A 19,223-nucleotide genomic window follows, 5' to 3' on the forward strand; every position below is an offset into this window, starting at 1 on the left:
CATCTGCCCAGTGGGGAGTATTGTCTATAGTCAGGTAGGGAAGTGTGTGATAGCACTACTGCCATGTAGTAGCGAATAGTAGAAGTGAATTTGTGAGGGGCTGAAAGGATAATGGCTTGGTGGGGGATGAGGAGAAACAGTGGCAGAGAAAGGATGAAGGGAAAATCTGTTACAAAGTGAGACAAGTGATCTTGCCCGGCCTGATAATCATGGGGAGAAGGCAATAACCAAATGATCAGTGCATTAGCTCTAACTGTGACATACTCAAGCCCAAGAAGCATTGACCTCATAGACAGAAATTTTGTACCCTTTTGTGTCATGGAGCCCTTTGAGCCATTCTGATAAAGCTTATGGTGCCCTTCTCAGGAGCTTAAACTATATAGGATACAAAAGAAACATACTATATTAATTACAATATTTAAAAATAAAACTGGATAGACCATAGGTAAAGAGCCCTTCACCTAGTCCAACTTGTATGTGGCCAAACTTCACTTCTTCAGTCTCCCTAAACCGTTGTCATCCAGCCAGAGCTTGAAGGTCTCCAGTGAGAGTAAAGCAGTCTTTCTGGAAGGCATTAGTCTTCCATGTTGGAAAGCTTTCAATGCTGGGGTGGGTTTCCCTCCAAGTAAATGAATAACACTTATTCAGTGTCTCAACATGCTGGATGCTGAGGCGATAGAGACAAAAAGGAAAGAACCCAGCATCCATCCAGAAATCGGCATTCACTTGTACCCACTGCAGTCCTAGCCTGTGTCCCTGGTTCTGTCCTCTGGGGCTAAGCCAAGTTGGTCTAATTCCTCATTGGAGGCCCGTCAGCTCTCCGGTGTCTCTTTTACATGGCTAACACTCCTTGTTCCTTCACCTTGTCCCTCTTTGATATCCATGCCAGCTTTTCTCTGGCACTTAAACAGGAGTGAGCCCAGGACCCCAGAAGGGGCCTGCCAAGGACAGAGTGGATCGTAAGCTCCTCAAAGGCAGGGACTGCCTTTGGCCACTCTTTGTATTCTTGGGGGTTAGCACAGGGCCTGGCATTAGGAGCTTAATAAATGTTGACTGACAGAACAAGGCTTGTTCCTGACATTGCTTTTCTTCACATAACTTTGCATTGCCATGTAATTGTGGGAGTTGCCGTGCATCTTTTTCATAGTAGCTGGGATCTAGTTGTGTGTCCCTCGGACTGGTTTGGGGACCCTAAGTTTTGGAACTCGAGTAGGAGTCTTTCTTTGATCTCATTCATTTTCATTTGATTAGTTTTAACCCAATGGTCTAGCCTGGTAAGATAATTTTTGATCTCGTACATCGATGTTAAGTCTCATTCCATGTTGTGAGCCAGCTTGCTTGGAAAAGCTTATTTGCCTTTTGGACTGTGTCAGCTGCACATGGACAAGCAGGCCATCCTTCCTTCCTCAAAGTTGTAGGTACGTGACAGGGACCTGGTCAGTGGAGTGACGACCACCAAGCGTGCAGCTAGCTGTGCCTGCCTCCCACCCAGGTGGAAAAGCCCGGGGAGCTTGCTTCCAGCAAGGTAGAATGGTCAGGATTGACGGACCCTGCCCCTTGATTTGGAGCTGTTATAGATATTCCCCAAGTTCGGTATGCTAACCACGCAGTAAAGAGACGAATTATGGATTGGCTGCTGAGCCAGAATCATACAGCTCTTTGCCTCTTCCCTTCCCTGGATGCCTGGGTTACAGACTCCAAGGTCGCCCACGGGGGCTCAGCATTGCTCCTGCACCTTCTCTCAGTGCCCTGTATGGAGTTCATCGGAGTGGTCCCAGTGAGTCGCTCTCAGTGAGACCCCCTCAGTTTTGCCTAACAGGCACATTATTCTCTCCCTGATCACCATTTGTTTGTATCCTTCTCAGTCCAAAGACAATTTTCCTCAGAGGAAAAAACAAATACATAAGAATACAGTTGCATTATGCCCATCAGTTGGGAATAACCGAATAACTTGTGGTATATAAATATTATGGAATATTATTGTTCTGTAAGAAATGACCAGCAGGATGATTTCAGAGAGACCTGGAAAGACTTACATGAACTGATGCTGAGTGAAATGAGCAGAATCAGGAGATCATGAGATACTTCAACAACAATACTATATGATGATCAATTCTGATGGACGTGGCCCTCTTCAACGATGAGAGAATTCAAATCAGTTCCAAAGATCTTGTGATGGAGAGAGCCATCTGCACCCAGAGAGAGGACTGTGGGAACTGAGTGTGAATCAATGTAGTATTTTCACTTTTTTGTGGTGGTTTGTTGGCATTTTGTTTTTTCTCATTTTTTCCTTTTTGATTTAATTTTTCTTATGCAAGATAATTTCTGTGGAGATACACATGGGAGAATTATATTTGTTTAACATATATTGGACTACTTGATGTCTGGGAGGGGTGGGGGAAAGGAAGGAGAAAAATTTGTAATATAAGGTTTTGCAAAGTTGAAAACTATGCCTATATTTTGACAATTAAAAGCTTTTTATAAAAGAATAGTGACATTGTCTTCTAAGTGTTGTCATCTTGTCCATTGTGAGCAGTAATACTACTCATTCTTTGAGCTTTTTCTCATCCTATATTACTACTAAAACAAAAAACTTTTTTTTAGCATTTGTGGTCACTCTTAGCTCCCAAAAGAATGAAATGGCATTTTGTATTCATTCTAAGTTAGCAGCTCTTGCTACATATATGTCTTAAAAAACTAAGTTTATTAGCATCCACATTGGTCTGTATGGACCAATCTTCGTCCTCATCAGCATCACTTCTGCTCGTGTCTCCAGAATTTTATTCGTGAAAGTTTTCCATCCCATTTGGGCCACTTTCCATTGAACACTTTGAAATCTGCCCTCTCAGGATTAAGGATTTACATTAGACTGTATTCATGTATCATTGAGTGGTTCCTTGCCCCTAGTCATCTCCACTATCTTGCCATGTAAATTAGTTCATTGTGGTTTACTGTTCTACAATAGCTCACTTAAATTTTGGAAACTCTTGTAGTTTTTACTTCATCATTGGGTTTTTCTTTGTTTTTAAGAATAATATCTGTGTTCCTCATATTGCTTCCTTTACTTTTTGAAAGACAGAATTATCATTATGGCAAGTCATAAAGCTATTAATCTCTTTTTATGGCAGGGAGAAACACCAGCACATTTTAAAATAGTTGAAATGTCCCATCACTACAATACCATGTTTCCACACTAAGGTTTATCATTTATCTACCTTTACTGCTTCCTTTTCCCAGGTGGTTTGTATTATAGCTTTACAACTATATTGTTTCTCCATTGATTCTCATCCAAATGCCCTCCAAAACGTTTCTACCCTCAGAATCCTGAATTAATTAATATGAGATTGGAGTCTTAATATTCAACACTATTCCATTCCCTTGTAGTCTATTCTGTTTCTTTTTAATATGGTATATTCTTCCAGAACCAAATTCTCTTCATGAATCCCATCTTGCCAAGTTGTCATGACATCTAGAAAGTCAAATTTGCATTCAGATCTCTACTCCACTCCATTCATTGCCCATGATTTGTAATTTTTATTTCTGGCTTTTTTTCTTGGATATTGTCTCCTATGAATTATGGCAGGTCCTTTCTCCTACTCTTCCTTCTCTGTTGTACCTGCAATTCTCCAGTGCGTGATGCAGCCATTCACTCTCCCAGTGTGACTTTCTCTTCTGCTTTCAGCTGGTTCAGACCCTAACTCAGCCACTGTGGAAAATGGGTCAGTTCATTTTTCTGGGTTTTGGTATTCCCACTTGTAAAATGATGGGTTGTATGTATTCAAGAATAACTTGAAAAACAAAGTGATGGAAGGCAGAAGTGAAAGGGAGTGATAATCACTTATATAATGATCTGAGAAATTAGAGATGTTGCTAAATGGGATAGAATACTCCAGTTAGGGCGAGAGAATTATCCTTATTATGGTAGGAAATAGAGCATAGCAGCTTTCATTTTCAAATCATAATTCCTATTTGTTATTTTACAGATATCGTGCCCTCTCCTTTGGAAAAAAGTCCATCTCTGCATACAAATTTGAGCTTGGGCAAAAGGCTAGACAGTTTTGGCTTCGACAGATTCGATTTATCAAGTTTTGCCCTGGAAAACACCATGCAACAGTCTCTAGAGTGTCATCCTCCTCAGAAAAATTGTGATACCTTGGGAACTATGCAGAGTCCCTGGCCACCAGGAAGAGAAGAGGTTGCAAATACCAACATAAGAGTGTCAAAGTCTGATCCTTTCTTCCAGAGATCACAGGCTTTCCCCCATAGATCCCAGGCTTCTGTAGAGACCCTCTATATGTCTCCTTCTTTGAAGGAGAGCTTGATTAGCAAGGAGTACCCCAAACCAACACAAAGCACTTCCAAAGAATTTTCTGAGACACCTTTGCCAAACCTCAGCTCCAACATTGTTAAGACGGATAGTACGGGCTTCAACCCTTTTGGAAGACATGGTAAGTCTCATCAGTGAAGACATACAATCACCCCTCTGTGCTCTCTTGTGCACTTTTTCTCTCAATTCTTTCTCCTCAGTCTCTCCCCTCCCTTTACTTTAATCTTTCTCTGTAGCCCACACCAGTTTTTTTCTTCCTTCTCCCCCCTTTTCTCTTAGTATAGACCTGCCATGGAGTGAATTCCAGCTAAGAAATTCACACTCGAGTATCAACACATTTATTGTGGGCTACAAGCACTTAGGGGGAATCCTTTACCACAGGTTATAAGTCACAGCAGTATAGAACAAATTAAGAAGAAATCATTAATTAGAACTTTCTGTTTCTGTTATTGCTTCTGTTATTGTTATTCGTTGGTTAAGAAAGAATTGGCATTTTTATGTGTGTTTTTTTTTAAAGAATCACTATGTACAGATTGCATGAGAATAGATCTCTTCCGTTCTAAAAAATCTAGAAGAAGTTTGCATTATGGGCTGACCTAAATGAGAGAGGGTCAGGGTCAGATTCAGATTCTAGGTCCTTGGCCATCTATTATTTATACTTTTCATTATATAATTATGTTTTGTTTCTATAATTTAATTAGAGCAGTACAGTTTATTTGTTCATGCAGTTGTCTAAGTAGCAGTTTTATTGATTCTTAGGTATGAATCAAGTGCAATAATGTTTCCCAACTGATACTAGTATAAAGCTTTTAAGTGGCTTGAATAAATAAAGTAAATAAAAGTAAATTAAAATATTGAAAGTTGCTATATCAAGGAAAATGAAATTCTCAGACTATTACAAAAAAGTCAGTGAATATGAAAGCCTTATCCCCATTACCCTTTCTGGGATTATTGGCATTGAACCTCAATAATGCTGAAATGGGGGGGGGGTTGGTTTTGTGGACAATTTAGTTTTTCTGCCACTGTGGAGACATGAGAGTGCCTGTGGCACTCCCAGGAAGGACTGGTCTGAGAATTTTGGCAGTAGGCCTGTATTTGTTTCATAGAGACCAGGAGAAATCAAAAGGAGATAATTTGGGGTAGCTGTCAACTTGGTATATATTTGGCTCTAGAAATCTAGGAGGAAAGGGTTCTTTAAAACTAATTGGAATAAATATTTCCATTCTTGAATTCCAGTTTTGTTCAATCAACGAGGATTTTTAAGTGCCTATGACTAAATGTGTCAAATATTGTGCTAGTCCTGGGGAGATGAAGTTGAAAAACTAAGAATCCCTGTCTTTAAAGAATTCGTTCACAAGAGCACAGAATATTAACTATAAAACATATGCAAAGCAAGTTCCAGGGTAAGAATGCTAGCAATGAACCACATAGAGAAAGATTTCATTAAGAGGGTGACACTTCGGTTTGAGGGAGGTAAGGACATGGGCCACAGTGGAGTAAAAGGTGTGTAGAGATGGAATGTTGGATAGGGAAGCCCTTGAGTTATTGTGAGATGTGTGGAACATCCTCATAGTTTCCTTGCACTTTCCGGCTCTAGTTCTGTACCCTTCCCTTTCTGTATTTTACATATGGATAAGTTAGGACTTTTTTGACCTATTTTGTATCATGGATCCTTTTGGCAATCTGGAGGAGCCTAAGGACCTCACTCAGAATCAGGTTTTAAAAAGCACACAGTAAAATGCACAGAATTATAGAGGGAAACAAATTATTTTACAATAAAGATGCAAATTTTTTCCCATACAAGTTTGTGGGAACTATCCATAAGTCCTTGGGGGATTAGAGTTAAGTTTAGGAGCCCATTTTAAGAAACTCTGCTTGGGGGGAAGAGAGAGAAGAGACAGAGAGAGGATAGGGTTTATTAGGTGCTAACAAGCAAAAATAAGATGGACCTTCTCCTTAGGGATATTGCCTTTTAGTAGAAAACGGTGCATAAAAGAAAGCAGAAAAGGTTGGGGGAGGAGTGTCTGGGGAGTTATAGATGGCTTGAAGAGAACGTGATAGGCCTGGGGGGCTTCCTCAAGTGCAGGCTTCAGAAGGAACTCAGTAGTCTGAAGAAGCTGAAGGAATGGAGGCTTTGCCAGCCGGAAGAGTTAGTCGTTTGGTAGGTGGAGGTGAAGAGGTACTTGGGGATTGGAGAGAATAGAGAATCAAACAACTGGTTGCTAAAAATATTTTGCTGTTGTATTTCTTTTCCTGTTGCTTATTTTTTTCTTAGAAAAACTTCCTATAAAGTGTCCTACATAACAAAACTACAAAGAAGAGATTGTTGAAGCTAAAGGTATTTTCAGGAATTAAAAATGTTCTTTAATCAGACACGTGATCACTTTGTGATACCACAGATTTCAAGCCCATTCAGATTTAATGGTGAAAAGATGCTCTAGCAGTCAACAAAAGGATGAATTTTGTTACACGTATTTATGAGCTGGTAGCTTAGTTTTATTTTTTTTCTCTTTGATTGTTTCTAGGTTCTAAACTCCCACCCCCAATATTCCTATACTTGTTAGCGTTAGATTAGATATGGAAAACTGTACGGCATGAATTCTGAATTAGACACTTGGTGTAAATTTTTCAGAATCCAAATGTACACAGGTGACAGCCATCCATCCGCATTTGCTGTTTTTGGAGTGAGATCTCAGACACCCGGTATACCATAGGGTTTTCATTTCTATTCAAACAGTTCATTTCACTGAATTTTCCCCACTTGTTTTCTGCTGGGATCATAACAACAACAACAACAATAACTTGTTAGTTCAGCACTTTAAAAGTTTGCAAAGACCATATGTAGATTATATCATTTGATCCTCATACTCCCATATGGTTAAGTACTACATAGACTCTTATGCCCATATGTCAATGGAGAAACTGAGGCCTAGAGAGGGTAAGGAATTGCCTAAAGTCATCCAGCTCCACAATATGGGAAATAATAGTTGATCTAAGAAGATCCCTGGTCCTGCTCTTCTTTTCACTCTAATCCACAGGCCATACCTTGTACAGCACAATCCTTACCTGTTTCCTTGCCTCTCTTCCATTCACTAATCAGCTTTCCATCCACTGGCCCTGGCTTTCGGTGGGACTTTTTACTGGGGACTCCTCCTCATTGGCTCTTTGTTTTGAGTCCTTGTGCTGATTTGTAGAAGCCTTCAGGTTGGGCCATTAAGTTGACCTTTTGGGGGGAGGGTCCTCTCCTCAATGGAATCTCATTAGCAATTAGTGTTAGGTCAGTCAGCTGGGCTCCAGAGGCACTGACATTCTCCCAAGGGAGGCACAGCTATGAATCAAGATATACAAAAGAGATGAAGGGTCCCTGGGAGGGGAAGGCATCCACAGCGGGGGAATCAGGGATAGAAGGGACAAGTCGCTTTTCTGGGGGACAGGCTGTGTCTTGAGGCAGAGTCTCAAACAATAAGTAAGCATTCCCATTGAACTTGGGAAGGTGTAGTTTCCTTTTTGTTAATATTAATTTTTATTCTGAATTAATACTAAATAGAACGGGTATTCACAACGGGTATTCACATCTAGAGCATAGAACAGAAAAAGAGGTTGTGGCCCTGAAACTTTGTTATGTATAGCTTGCTTTTCTTTTGAAGTAAGCCATATCATTACTAGAATATTATAAGGAACTAAAACATCTGAGAGCCATGGGGGACTAAGGAGATGAGGCTAATAAAAAGTTTGACAGAAGCAGTTATGGGTAGAGTTCCTTTTGTGTTTCAGGGATACCCACGTGTTGCTTGGCTGAGCATCTGCTGTCTCTCATTTTTACAATGTGACCGGCCCAGCCTGTCTCCTTTCTCACTCATGAATATCCTTGATAATGTCTTCCACCACTTCTTGAAAAGCACACAAGTTTTCAGTAAGAGCCTAGAGACTGCAGCTGATGAAAAATCATAGCAAAATGTAAAACATCCATACCCTTTGCCCCCACAAAGAGAACACAAAGAGAAGGAAATTGAGATTCAGCACACCCCTATATTGATTACCACCACCAGACATTCTAAAAATATTTGGCCATTATCTCTCCTCTCTCCCTTTTTCTAAATTCACATTTGACTTGGAAGAGGAAAGACTGTTTGCCCTATTTACCATATTGGCCTTTGCTTACTTTCTACCCATCTGTTCTCAGTTTTCCCTATCTATCCAGCTCTCCTTTTTATGCCTCCATTATTTGATTCCAATTCATGTTTTCATTCAATGTTCACTGTACAAAAGTTCTATGTGAGGCACTGTAAATTGCCAGCCCAATAAATAAATATTCTTTCACCTTTATTTGGCAGATCTCAAATTAGAAGTTAGTTATATAGGGCCCAACTCTTTAAAAAAACAACATATTTCCATATTTGTCATGTTGTGCAAAAAAAAATCGGACCAAAGGGAACCCCCCCCCCAAAGAAAACAAACAAAAAAGCACAAAAATATTATGCTTTGATCCACATTCAGTCTCCATAGTTCTCTTTCTGTATGCGGATGGCACTTTCCATCCTAAGTCTCTTGGAATTGCCTTTAATCACTGCGTTGTTGAGAAAAGTCAAGTCCATTACAGTTGATCATCACATAATCTTGTTACTCTGCAAAATGTTCTCCTGGTTCTGCTCATTTCACTTAGCTTCAGTTCATGTAAGTCTTTCCAGACTTTTCTGAAATCAGTTAAGCCCAACTTCTTAAACTTGTGGTTGTGCCCTCCTAGGGGAATCTCATAACTGAATGTGGAGCTCACAGAATTATGATTTATTATCAGTAAATGTTTGACTTGTATACCTATATGTCTGGAGTCACATAAAAATTTCTTAGACAAAAAGGAGTCATGGGTTCCCTGATCTAGAGCAGTTAGATTTTCTTTTGGCATTTTTTCTAAATGAGATGACCTCATCTTGGTTGCAGGAATCCCATTTGACCTGTAGGTATTCTGGAAATAGTCCATTCCTACTCTGAAATTTTGTTTTCAAGTTATTTATTGGTACCTCATGCTACTTTTAAACCTATGATAACTCACCTCTCTTATTAAAAAGGGAAAAAACAAACGAACTAATGGAATCTTTGAAGCTGCCTAGGTGACTTGCATAATGTTCTTGTAAGGAAAAGTTACATTTAAAGTTGTTTAAATTATCCTGGGAATTTATTCTCTAATCAGATTTGAGAGGGAAAAATCCATTAACATTTATGCTATTCTTTATGGATCCTGGCAAAAATTCTCCTTGACCCTTCCCTTTGTTCCTGTCTCATCTGCCTCATTTTTTGCTAGGGATATTTGGTTGGCAGGGATGGTCTTTCTATAAAACTATTCTTTCCCTCACCTTTTGCTAGTGAAAGAAACTGAACAAGACAAAAAAGGAGCTATTAATCATTCCATTTTCCTTTTTTCATATACCAAAAGTCACCAGAGTTGGAACAATGAACAATTCCCTTAAAGAAAATGTGAAGAAATGACAGAAAATAGTTGAACCAACAATAATCCAGCTCACTGAGCTTCTCCTGCTCAGTCTGACTTAAAAGACCTGTGGGGAGCTCCAGAGGAAGCCTTCCATTGTACCCCTCAGGGAAGCCCCCCTCCAGTTTGGACTCACCCTAGAGAGGTTGCCAGGAACTCTCTGAGCTGAAGACTCCCACTTGGTCTATGCATACATGAGTTAGTGTGAGGTTTCAAATCCAGAAAGCCCCATATCATATTTATTGACAGATTTGTATGATCATAGAATTGGGATCCAGAAGTAAGCTTAGAGATCACCTAATTCACCCAGAATAGGAAACCAAAGCCAGCTAGGGAAAGTCATTTACCCAAGGTCACATAAGTCGTAAGGAACAAAATCAGGATTTGAGCTCCATACTTGCATGCTCATTCCAGGTAATCATGATTTTGATCCATCTCCTGTCACCTGTTATCTTGTTTCTCCACTACTGACCTAACTCAAATGAATCAAAGGTACATTTGTACCCTATTTCTTTTCTATACAATGTGCCCAATACTAGAGTGACAAGTGGACAAACCAAGATAGGTTTTCAAAGAGGATATTTTTCCATTCATAGAAAATATTGGGAGATTGAAATCCTATGTATATAACTTCTTGATACAGCAGCTATTATGTATCAGCAGAAAGACTAAATAAGATCGAATGAAGAATGGAAAGCTGTCCTTGCCTTGCACAGTGAAGAATTCTGAAGATGTTCAGCTGATGGAGAGACTCTCTGCCATCAAATAAATCAAGAATTGAATTTAAATCTAGTAGGAGTTTAAACATAAATTTGGAATCTAATTCCCATTTCTGGAAAGTCACTTACAGTTAGACTTTTGCAACACAGTATTTTACACAGCACTGGAATTTTAAATTAAAAATTGTAGCAGGGAGCAGCTGGATGGTACTAGTAGACTGAGCACTGGTCTTGCAGTCAGAAGGACCTGAGTTCAAATGTGGCCTCAGACACTTAACACGTAACTGTGTGACCCTAGGCAAGTCATTTAGCCCCAATTGCCTTGCCACAAAAATTGTAGCATGATAGTTGACTTATCTAACTTTTATGACAGTGAGACTCGGATCTGACAGAGGTGATACATCTGCCCTCCAGAACAGTTTTATCAGCATCCTCTACAAGCATTTTTAATCCCAAATGGCCAGAGGACCTGCTGTGTGCCAAGTTCTATACTAAGCCATGGAGATAAAAATAAGGGAAAGACAGTCCCTGTGCTCCTGGAGGTCACATAGAAGATGAATGGAAGCAGATACCAAAATTACTTTTACCCTAAAGCCTCTCTCAGCCTAGATTTGTGCCTCTGTTAGTGCAGAGAGAAAGAAGAGTGTTAGACTTAAGTGTGAAGAGACTCAGATTTGAATCTATATGATCATGGGCAAATCAACTCAACTTCAGTTTCCTATACAATGAATGGGGCTGAACTAGATATTTCTAAAGTTTCTTCCAGCTCTAAATGTATGATCCTATAAAACTAGTATTCTAATAGACAACATCCTGATCCATGTCTTCATGGATTTTTTTTTTGGATTAATGAAACCTCTTCTCAACTGGATCTTCTTTTTTCTCATTCATCTCATCTCTAGTAAATACTAAAACTATTAGCCCATTGTTGTGACCATCTCACTCTACTTCTAAAAATACTCCATTGATTATTGTTTGTATTTAACTCAAACATTAACCTTCAAGGCTGTCCAGTTGTCTGTGGTTTATTAAATTGATTTGTGATCAATATTCTTTTTAGATTTTGCTGTTGCTAGGTAATCTTACATCTTACCTTTCATTCTTTTATTGTTTTTGCTTTGGATTTTTTCCCTCAATTCTTGAAATTCAACATAATCAAAAAATGTATAAATCATCCACTACATGGTAGGGTGAGGCACTAAGCATCCAAAGATAAAAAACAACATAGCTTATCTTCAAGGGGTTTACAGTCTTAGCAGAGGAATAAGATATGTGGATAAATTATTTAAATGCAAGTTAAAACTGGTCTCCTACATTATCCTAATCCAAGTTGTCATTTTCTTAATATTATAACTTTGTATTTCCCTTTTAATCTCATTTCATTCTGGAAAATTTTAATTGATTCTGAGTTAGGAATTCTGAATCTGACCTTTAACATCTGTCATAGCTTACCAGTAAGCATGCATCTTTAAAATAGAGATGAGATAGTATTTTCACTTTTTTGTTCTTTGCTTGCGTTTTTCTTTCTGATTTTTTTCCCCTTTTGATCTGATTTTTCTTGCGCAGCATTATAAATGTGGAAATATGTTTAGAAGAATTGCACATGTTTAATTAAAAAATAGAGATGAAGTTAATCATTTATCTATGACCTATCCCATGATAAATGATTTTCCTTAGTATAGTATGAGCCAAATTAATAGTTTGGAAGAAAAAAAATGAACATATAAACCTAACTGAAAGATAGAAAAAGTTAAGATATGTGCTTATATATTTCCATGGAATCACAATATACCAGAGTTGGAAAGGAAATCAGAGGCCCTGTTATCCAATCTTCATCTCCTCCTTCAATATTATTCTTGAAATATGGTTATCCTAGCTTGAACATTTGTAATGATGGGGAACCTACTATCTTCCAAAATAACACATTTAACTTTTGGACAGTTCTATTGATTAAATTTAGGGCTTTTGTTTTGTCTTTAAAATGAAGTTTCTTTTATATTGAATGGCTAGAATGCATCCCCTTGCTCCAAGTATATAAAATGAACAAAAGGAAGATATCAAGTATAGATTGTATCACTCTATTCATAGCACACTAAAATGAAAATATGGCATCAAGTGTGACGTCATTGTGTTGTTCTGTGATTCTCAGCCATAGAGAATCAATCCTTGGGAAAATATTGGTGTGAAAAAAAGGAATTGTGTCAGAGAATAGCTTGGGGTTGCTAAAGTTGGGTCAGTTTCCCAGTTATAATATGCCCTTCCTTTTTCTCCTCTTCAATTCTAGGCCCAGCTTTTTGTCCAATTGAAGTGCCTGCCCCCAAAATAAGTACTGATGGATAAGTGGGCTGCCTGCCCATCCAAATGCATAGCGTATTGTAGATAAAAAGTCCGTATCCATTTTCTTATGTGAATTGTTAATCATTCCCTTTGAAGTGCTCTTGCATCTCATTGAGGAAGCACTGTAGTCTGGGATTTGAAGCAGTAGTCAGTACAAAGTCTTCTCAAGACAAGTGCATCTGGAAGATCTCACTATCAATAGGGAACCCCTTTTCCCTTTGAACTTTTCAGAGAATAGCTTCTAAGACAGTGGTGAACAGTTTAATGATCAGCAATCGTTGAATAATGTTTTCTCTGTGGAAATTTGTATGGTATTAACTTTTATTTGAAAGCCATCTTGCTGGAGGAGCACCTTTAAAGTCACATCTTGTATCATCACTAAGTCATAAGCTTTTTTTTTTGTTTGTTTTAACAACCAACCATAAGTACAATGGGATCTTGCATATCTTTGTATCTTTGCCCTATCTTTAAGTCAATTGTATGACTGTGACAATGTGCTCTAAAATACAAAGTTTTTTTTTTCAGAAAGTTTGCCTGTTTCCTTCTCTTATTTTCATCAAGTTGCCATCAGTATCTAGGTTGATCATTTTCATAAAGATTCTATAGAAGTTAAAAAGGAGCTTTTGGGTTGGGAGTTAAGAGATGTCTTCTCGATTGTCGTTAGAAGTCATGGTACTGGTTGATTTTTTTCAAGTTATTTGCTTTCTTCTCTCTACACTGTCATTATCTCGATGGTGATCTTTTTGCCTGTGCCATCATGAGCACTGCAGGAGAAGATGACCCAAGGATCCTCGGAAAGAATCTTTGGCTACAAGAGAAAATCTTTGCTAGCTTCATTATTAGCTTCTCCAAAGAGAATCCAACAAACATCCTTCCTTATAGCTACATCTGCCTTGTTATAGCACGAATGTCAATAACTAATGTTTTTGTCCCTCTGGGGGTTTGCCAGCTCAGACACTGGGCCAGGATCTCAAATTTTAGAGTGCCACAAGCAGCTGGTCTGCTGCCAGCCTGAAAACCCGGGTTTCTTACTTCCCTGTGCCCCATTTTTACCCATTTCACTGACATCATCAGTGCAGAGACAGAATAGGACCACACCGGTCTGACAACTCTGTTGTATTTCTCTGTTTTGTGGGTTGTTGTAGCCAAAGAATTTGTTATCTCCCGGTGACCAACCCACCAGTGATGAACATCCTTTTATGGATCCTGGCTAATCTTTGAACAACAGACATGGGTTGTGCTGGGACCGGGCTCAAAAGTTTTTTTCATCTGGAAGCAACTCCCAGAGATTAGGCTCCCTGGGCATGATTTCTGGGCACCCTTGGGACACGTCTAAGCCAAGATGAGGCACTGGAGAGGGGCTTTTGGGGTCCTTCCATAGGTTTAATTACATGTTATTTTGATGGCTTTTTTCTTTGTATGTTCTTGGAGTCTCACAGAAATAAGTGCACATACAGGATACAACATGGTAGATGGCAGCCTGGGTGTGCTGTGAGCCACATTGCATCTGCAGGAAAGTAGGCATTTCTCATTATCGGTTTGTGGCTGGTTTTTGACTGGGTGGTCTTTGCACAAAGATGGATTCTCTGTTTTAAGTTGATGAGTTTTTTTATGTTACATGCCAGCTTAAAATAGTTAACAGCTTTCAAAGCGAACAAACCTCCAGAGCTCCTTGTTCATTTACTTTTCTGTTTTTTACTATGCCAAGTTTAGCCCAGACTTCATGTGGCCCCAGCCGACCTGGAGCTCTCATGGTCATCCCACACACTAATGAACTGCATGTGACCTCAGGAACCAAAGGGCCGGGGAGCCAAGTGGGGGATGCTGCCACCGAGTCAGGGACCCTCACTGGGTTCCATGTCAGCCCGTTTGAACTGATCTGGCTCTGGACAAGTCACTCGTCTCTTAGCCTTGACTCCTTAAATGGCCTCCAAGGTTCCTTCTAGCCCCGAGAGTCTGGGCTTTCCAGTCTTACTGCCCTGTTCACATCCTCTGGCCTGGAAGTCCCCTTCCAGCCTTTGTTGGCCTTTTTCTCACACCTTGCCGAGGCCCAGAATGCCCCACGACCTCCATTGTTTTCTCTATACTGAAACTCTTGCCATCCCTTAAGCCCAGCTCCAAAGCCTCTTCCTCCCTGTCCCTTCCCTCAGCCCATCTCTGGAAGCATCAGATCCAGGCCCCCCCCACCCGCTCCATCTCACTCAGAGGCAGGGACATGGTCCTTTCTCCACTAGCCCGGGGCTCTGCACATCAGTCAGGACTGCTCTTGGGAGCAGGAATCCCTCCCCAAGGCAGGTGGTCCCCTTGTCTGCAACTTTCCATCTTAGAGTGTCCCCTGGCCTCTAAGAGTTGGGATGGCCAGAGTGGCTAGGAGACCCACCTCTGGTCCTGCGCCAGCCCTGCTCTGCACCCAGGGCATCCCAGAGAAGTGGGTTCTGGAAGCACAGCTGCCCGAGTACAGTAAAGGAGCACAGGGGGAGAAGGAACCTTTGGGCTGTGGGGCAAAATAAAACCTTCCCTCAGAGGATGGTCAAGGTGGAGGCTGGGGCAGAGGCTGGGCTGGGAGCCAGGGAGGAGGCTGGGCCATGAGCCAGGGTGGAGGCCGGGCCATAAGATGATCGTTGAAAGAACCGAGGCTCTTGAATCTGGAGAAGAGAGCTTTAGGGGGACTGAGAGTGTTTAGGGCACATCCAGGTACTTTAAGGGTTGATGTATGGAAGAGGAATTAGGCTCTTTCTGCTTGGTCCTAGAGGGGATAGCAAGAGGCAGGGAGGCAGTTGAGGTTTGCTGAAAGGACCAAGTTCCTTATCATTTGGACTCTCTGAAAGTGGACTGGGCGGCCTCAAGGGGGGGGGGGGGGGGGGGGGGGGGGGGGGGGGGGGGGGGGGGGGGGCTGGGCCCTTCAGCTCAAGCTTCTGTTTTCCTGGGAATTCCAGGCAAGATCGAGGGGAGAACAGATGAGGGAGATTCTGTCATTATGTTCATTTGAATTCTCTAGGCATTCTAGATGTTTCTACAACTCTAGATGTTCACAGGTCTTTATTTAGGACAATTTCATTAAAACCTTAAATTTAATACAGTTCACTTGTCAAGATCTTTGTTTATGCAAACGATTTGGACTGTTACTCTCATTTGGATATTACACAACCTTTGTCTTATTTTACATCTATTTTAGATTCGACCGTCTCCGAAGGAACATCCTCGTCCTTTTCTACCTTCTTCATCTCATCCCCTGACTTAGCCATTCCAGAAAACATCCCTCATGTGTTAGGTCTGTCTTCCAATGGATCTTCCCTTAGGCCTTCATCCCACGGGCCTTCCTCCTCCTCCATGCTCTTTAAAGAGATTCAGGTCAGGGTGAACCACCCCTTTGATCCTTGCCTTCCCTCTTCAGATGAAGATGAGAGCGATAGTATCAACCTGTTAGACATCCTCCCCGACAACTCCGATTCTGCCAATCCTGTCACGAGTGACAGGATATTCCCCGTGCAGGATATTCAGTGCCTGGTCCCGGCCTCGGATCCTGCCCCCCAAATGGGCAAGGGGCTCCCCGAGTCAGCAGGCCCCAACACACCCATTCTGGGTGCCTTAGGGGAGATCAAGCACGCCATCAGGAGGCTGCACGGAGACCTGAGCAAAGTGGTCCATGAGCTTCGCATCGTCAACAGCCACCTGATAAGCATGGAGGCCAGGAACAGTCAGCAAGCCCCTCTGCCTGTCAGCAAGGCCCTCTCACCTGGAGCTTCTGTGGATAGCCTGAGTCAGTTCTGACCTTGCAGAGGACAATGGTAGAGCCTCCTCCCCTCCCCACCTTCTCTCTCAAGATGCTGGAGAGTTGACTTTCCATGGATTTCTGGGCCCAGCAGCAGGATTAGTGTGGCAGTTTCTCTTTTTCTTTTAAATGTATTAACAATTATTTCTCCAATCAGGAGGAGGATGTGTGTCTCCTTTTTGTTTAAAGGGAGAGAAAAGATTTTATGTTTGAAACACATTTTCAGGTTCTAGATAGGAGCACATTGTAAACCCAAGGGAATTTTATCTTTGATGTGCCCTTTTATTTCAGAATGGATAAAGCTGTAGGAGAAGCCCTCTTTCCCAACTGGATCCCCCTACTCTCAAGTTATGACCAGGGTAGCAGGAATCCATTTGTGTTCAGTTATCTAAAGCCCCTTTGTTAATACACCTTAGCCTCGGGGGAGGAGGAGTCTGGTCCACCTGAATCATTAAATTCGTTGCTGTCATTGAGTCTCCAAACCTTAAACCGAGACTCGTGGCTCTCTCTCTTTGGTGTCATGGTCAGCTAGGAATTCCATAGAATCGAGCCCGCTATGTGCCCCCAAATAGCTGTCAATTACAACTTTTTATTGTTCATTTAAATTAAAATTCAACCACAAATGTGTGCTGGCTCATTTCTTCTTTTCTTAGGGGAAATAAATTTGTTTTTATCTTATTTTTTGTCTTGGTTAAATTAAACTGACCTTTCAAACACAGATGAGACTTGGTGATTCGAGCACAAAATGACTGTTTGGTGATCATCCTGGCCTCTTGGATCGTATTCTTCTGGGGTTTTGCTACTTTCTAAGTCTGGCCACCTGGTTTAAGAGGAAAGAGATCTGGCAATGGTAGAAGTTGAAAAATCCATTCCTTCTTTTGAATAATTAAAAAGGTTAATCTGAGGATTGAATGTTTTTTCTAGTAATATTTAAATTACATTTATCTGCATTATTTTTGTCACATTTAGTTCTAATAGTCTAGAGATGCCTATAAATTAAAAAAAAACTTTCCAACAACTTGATATGTTTTATTTAATGAACCACTACAGAATGATACAATAAATGAAATCCCCATTCTCTATTATTCATCTGGTTTACTAGCTTTACACTGATAGTTATTCCAAATTATTTCAAATCTTATTATCAAAATTGAAAGAAAATTTCTGATTTTTAGGTGAATCTCTCATTGCAAAATTAATCATAATAGCAATTATTATTGCTATTAAAGGACCAGTGATTTCATCCCAGTGTGGAAATTCCCTACTGCATTGCAGATTGACAGTTCTTCCATAACTTTTAGTCTTATTTGAGATGCTATAAGGGTGACTCATTTGCCCACAGTCATACATGCATATGTCAGAGAAGGACTTGAACCCAGTCTTTCCAACTCCGAGACCAGCCCTGTCTCCTGGATGCTTCTCCATTGTGGAATGCACACTGGTAAATTGGTAGTTGTCTTTGCTGGCTTCTAATTATTTCTGGTACTTTTAAAAAAACTTTCAGGTACAGTGTTAAGCATATAACAGGCTCTCAAAAAATGGTTGTTGAATGAATAAATGAATGAGGTAGTGGGTAATTTAGAGCTAAATTCATATCTGTGGTTCTGATTTTAAAATAACCAACATAACCCAATGAATTCTAGGTTAACTAAATCAAAAATGCTGCTCCATCCCCGTCCCCCTCTGTAAAAGAAACATTCCCACATGAATTAAGAAACAAGGTTTTAAATAAGGGTTGGATTCTAAGGAATTTCTTAATGGACCTGTGGAAGGGGACTTCAAATGCACAGAAAATTTAGGGGACAGGAGACTGCACTAGCTTGGTGCCACGAAGAGCCCTTCATTAAAAATCTGTGGAGATTTATTGGCAAGAATGGGGAGGAGGCGGCCTTTTAAATCATTACTTTCCTTCCCTCTCCCTACATCTTCAATCTATCCTAAATACTGACTTCCAGTCCCAGGAAGCAAAAGTATCAGGTGGCCAGAAGCTTGTGACCAAGTCCACAAAAATTAGACCCTTTGGGAAATTATCCCCAAATTAGTACTTCAAGTAGATTTTGCATAGCCCGTATACTTCAATTGGTTAATTAACAATTAACAAATGCCCTCCTTTGAATTTCCATTTAGCCATCTCTATAAAAAAGAAGAAAGTCTGGCTTGATGAGTTGAAAAGGGACTTATCCTGATTCAATTTGAAGTCTTTTTGTAAAAGAAAAAAATTCATTAGATGGTATTTCTTCACCAGAATAATTGTATTTCTCCTTGGTACTAAAGGCCTGCTTCAAGATAGGCCCGTTTTTAAAAATGAATTTTCTCTCTCCTGGATTCCTTGACCTGGTAGAAGGGCATGTCACCACCAGAGTCCAGGAAAATGGTCAGAAATGTGGAGTTTCATTTTTAGCTTCCAGGCAATTGTCAGGATTCTGAGGTACTTATGGCTGGTCAAAGAAAGAGGTCTTGATGTTCTATAAAAAATGTTCTATAAAAGCTGATTTTAGAAAAGCCTGGAAAGATTTACACAAACTGATGCTGAGGGAAAAAAGCAGAACCAAGAACTCATTGTACGCAATACCTGTAAAATTG

The 19,223-nt window shown here is 40.4% G+C and overlaps 1 protein-coding gene across 2 annotated transcripts in view; it reads left to right on the top strand.

Annotated features, from left to right (window-relative positions):
- ENTHD1 (ENTH domain containing 1) overlaps positions 1–17,358 on the top strand; it is a 100,798-nt gene extending 83,440 nt beyond the window's left edge. For both annotated transcript variants that reach the window (XM_031938187.1, XM_031938188.1), the window contains 2 exons: positions 3,984–4,448; positions 16,044–17,358. In XM_031938187.1, coding sequence (XP_031794047.1) covers positions 3,984–4,448; positions 16,044–16,639 — 1,061 coding nt within the window. In that variant the 3' untranslated portion in view covers positions 16,640–17,358. The remainder of the gene's footprint in view (positions 1–3,983; positions 4,449–16,043) is intronic.
- The last annotated feature ends 1,865 nt before the right edge of the window (positions 17,359–19,223 follow it).

Source organism: Sarcophilus harrisii, chromosome 5 (assembly GCF_902635505.1).
Source record: "Sarcophilus harrisii chromosome 5, mSarHar1.11, whole genome shotgun sequence".
NCBI classification, from domain to species: Eukaryota; Metazoa; Chordata; class Mammalia; order Dasyuromorphia; family Dasyuridae; genus Sarcophilus; species Sarcophilus harrisii.